This window comes from Neopsephotus bourkii, unplaced genomic scaffold, assembly GCF_033783945.1.
Source record: "Neopsephotus bourkii isolate Nb327-2 ecotype Australia unplaced genomic scaffold, CSIRO-AGI_Nbou_v1 NB_406, whole genome shotgun sequence".
Lineage (NCBI taxonomy): Eukaryota > Metazoa > Chordata > Aves > Psittaciformes > Psittacidae > Neopsephotus > Neopsephotus bourkii.
The window spans coordinates 1-2,492 of NW_026900910.1; the positions used below are offsets into that span (position 1 = coordinate 1).

A 2,492-nucleotide genomic window follows, 5' to 3' on the forward strand; every position below is an offset into this window, starting at 1 on the left:
AAATGTCAGAAAAGGGCCCTGCATAGGCTTTGGCAGCCCTGTCTCTCAGTGCATGGTGAGAGGGGGATTGGAGGGCTCCTGGCAACCATGCCAAATTCCCATCAAATTCAGGAGCTAACCTGACCGTCCTTGGAAGTGCTCACAAACCATGTAGATGAGGCCCTCAGTAATGTGGTTTAGTGGTGGTCTTGTCAGTGCTGGGGTAAAGGTTGGACTTCATCTTAAAGGTCTTTTCCAACCTAGTTGATTCTATGATTCTATGATCCCAGTAGACCCCCCCAGCCCTCATCTTATCTCTGGTTGTGGGACCCACCCTTGTCCCTGGGGAGACAAGCTGCCTGACAGCACTTCCATGGGGAAATCCATGGATCCCCTTCTCAGCAAACATCTGGTGGCAGGTTTGGGCCCACAGAAGCCCTGTAGGATGGTGCTTCTTCCCACCCAGGTCTTGTGGAGAAGAAGACCAATGAGCTCCTGCTGCTGGAGTCCATCCTGCGCTACACCCTGACTGAAGGCACTTCTCTGGACCTGCCCTTCACCAACCCACTGCTGGGAAGTCCTGAGCTCCTCCAGGAGATCAACTGGTCCCAGATCTGCCCACCACCTCCCACCCTGAACGCCAACAACAACGCCATCGATGCCTGTGAGTGCTGTAGGTGGGAGGAAAGGGCTGCGTCCATGCAGCCAGATAATCCATGATTCCTATGTCCCACTGTCACCCGTCCTCCCCAGCTAATCCCACCCAGCCTGTCCCGCCCTACCAGGTATAGAAGTAGGAATATATACCTGTCCGCAGGTATAGAAGGTGTGTGTGATGGGGTGGATGTTTTCTTGGGCAGTGGAGGTGCCTCTGGACCATGGTCAGCTCCGTCAGATGGTTCTCCAGAACCGCAAGAAGGACTGGGACAACGCTGCTGGCACGGATGAGACTGCACCAGGGATGGAATAAATAGTTTTAATCTTGAGTTCCCCTCTGCTTCTGCCTCCTGGACATCATTCCATCTCCCTTCTCCTCTGGAAGGAGCCCAATGCCTTCTGCAGGCTTCAAAAGGTGGTATTTGGCATGGCTCCACCCACTGCTGACAGCTGCTGTGTAAAGGGACCACTACTCTCCGGTGGGATGCTGTCCCCATGGCACAGCCTAGCACCCTTCCTGCAGCCAGGCATTATGTAGCTACTAGGGAGGAGATGGGGACCACAGTCCCAGTTCCGCCCTATGCTTGCCCAAGCAATGTGCTTGCTGGGTGTTCTCTCCTAACCTGGAAGGAGCAGGCAGCTCTCTGCTGCCTAAAGTAAAGCTGAGGTCAGTGCTGGTGCTGGGCTGGTGGGACCAGATGGCTGCTTGCCACAGCCCAAACGGGCTGTTTGGGGCTGGGATCTGGGCCAGGCTGGGACATGTGGAGGCAGAGGGACTGAGGGCACATGGGGGTGATGTGCAGTGGGGCTGCAACGGTGGGGTGCGGGTCTGGGAGGGATCCAAAGGCACAGACACACCACACAGGCCCACCACACAAGCCCAAGCACTGTTCACACCAGCGGCTGAATTTCTTCTTGCCAAAAGGCACTTTAATGTGGATGCCATTCACACGCTCCCCATGGAACATGTGGGAGCCAGAGAGGCGATCTCGCAGTGCCCAGTTAGTCCTTCTCTTCGCCGTGTGGAATGACATGGACGAGGTTTTTGTAATCCAGGTTGCCAGACGTGTCCGGAGGGAAGGCTGCGAACATCTGCTCGACCTGTGGGGAAGGAGACAGCTTGGAAAAGTGGCACAGGAGGGGTTTGTGGCTGGGGGTCTGTCGGGATGGAGGGAAGGAGCTCGTACCTCTTCCTGGGAAAACCTCTCGCCCTGTGTCATCAGCGTTTCTTTGATGCTGCAACCAAGAGTGTGGTGAGCCCCAGGGAGGCCTCAGTGAGGACACCCGCCCTCCCCTTGGGCAACCCCTGCACTCACTAGGCAGATTTCAGCCCTTTTCCCTCTGGATCGAACACCTTGAATGCATTCAGGATCGTCTCCTCCGGGTCTGCTCCTGCGGGTGACATGGGCACAGTCATTGGATGCAGTGGAGGAGGAAACCAACTCCAGCCTCCTGCTTCCCACAGCCGTTGGGGTAGAAAGGGAAGGCTGGGAAGCATCATTGCCACAGGAATGTGGACCCTGCAGCTGGGGCCTCAAGTGGAGGTGGTGGCTGGTGAGGAGCAGAGGCAGGGCTATGGTGTGGCCGCAGAGCAGGCTGTCACCACCGCCTGGCAGGCGGCGTCTGTCTTATCTTTGGGTGTATTTCTAGAGCTCCAGGCTTTTGGGGCTGCAATTCCTCCTGGAGAGCTGCAGGGAGGCTGCGTGCCTTGGGCTGTGTGTCAGCAGGCTCAGAGGCACGGCGGGATCTCTTTATCCCCTCTTATGGGGGCAGCAGCATCGCAGCCTGTTGTGGTTCTTAAAGGTTGGGGAAACTGAGGCACAGAGACCTGCTCACACCCCACAACAGCTTGGAGA

At 56.7% G+C, this 2,492-nt stretch overlaps 2 protein-coding genes across 2 annotated transcripts; one reads left to right on the forward strand and one right to left on the reverse strand.

Annotated features, from left to right (window-relative positions):
* Positions 1-445: 445 nt before the first annotated feature.
* On the forward strand, positions 446-1,401 carry LOC133210176 (coiled-coil domain-containing protein 63-like; the record flags this gene model as incomplete). Its single annotated transcript, XM_061349320.1, has 2 exons — positions 446-643; positions 840-1,401. Coding segments are annotated over 2 exons (308 nt in total), but the record flags the coding sequence as incomplete, so codon positions are not given.
* A 139-nt stretch (positions 1,402-1,540) lies between these two features.
* On the reverse strand, positions 1,541-2,209 carry LOC133210175 (myosin regulatory light chain 2A, cardiac muscle isoform-like). The gene is made up of 3 exons (XM_061349318.1): positions 1,953-2,209; positions 1,824-1,872; positions 1,541-1,737 (listed from the first exon to the last, which is right to left on the reverse strand). Exons 1-3 carry the CDS (start codon positions 2,135-2,137, stop codon positions 1,639-1,641), a joined length of 333 nt encoding a protein of 110 aa, XP_061205302.1. The 5' UTR covers positions 2,138-2,209; the 3' UTR covers positions 1,541-1,638.
* Positions 2,210-2,492: the final 283 nt, after the last annotated feature.

Coding starts and splice junctions, on each gene's coding strand:
- LOC133210175 (XM_061349318.1), bottom strand. CDS start 2,137: ATGATGCTTCCCAGCCTTCCCTTTCTACCCCAACGGCTGTGGGAAGCA. Junction 1,873..1,952: donor AAAGGGCTGAAATCTGCCTA/GTGAGTGCAGGG, acceptor TCTTGGTTGCAG/CATCAAAGAAACGCTGATGA. Junction 1,738..1,823: donor AGAGGTTTTCCCAGGAAGAG/GTACGAGCTCCT, acceptor CCTTCCCCACAG/GTCGAGCAGATGTTCGCAGC.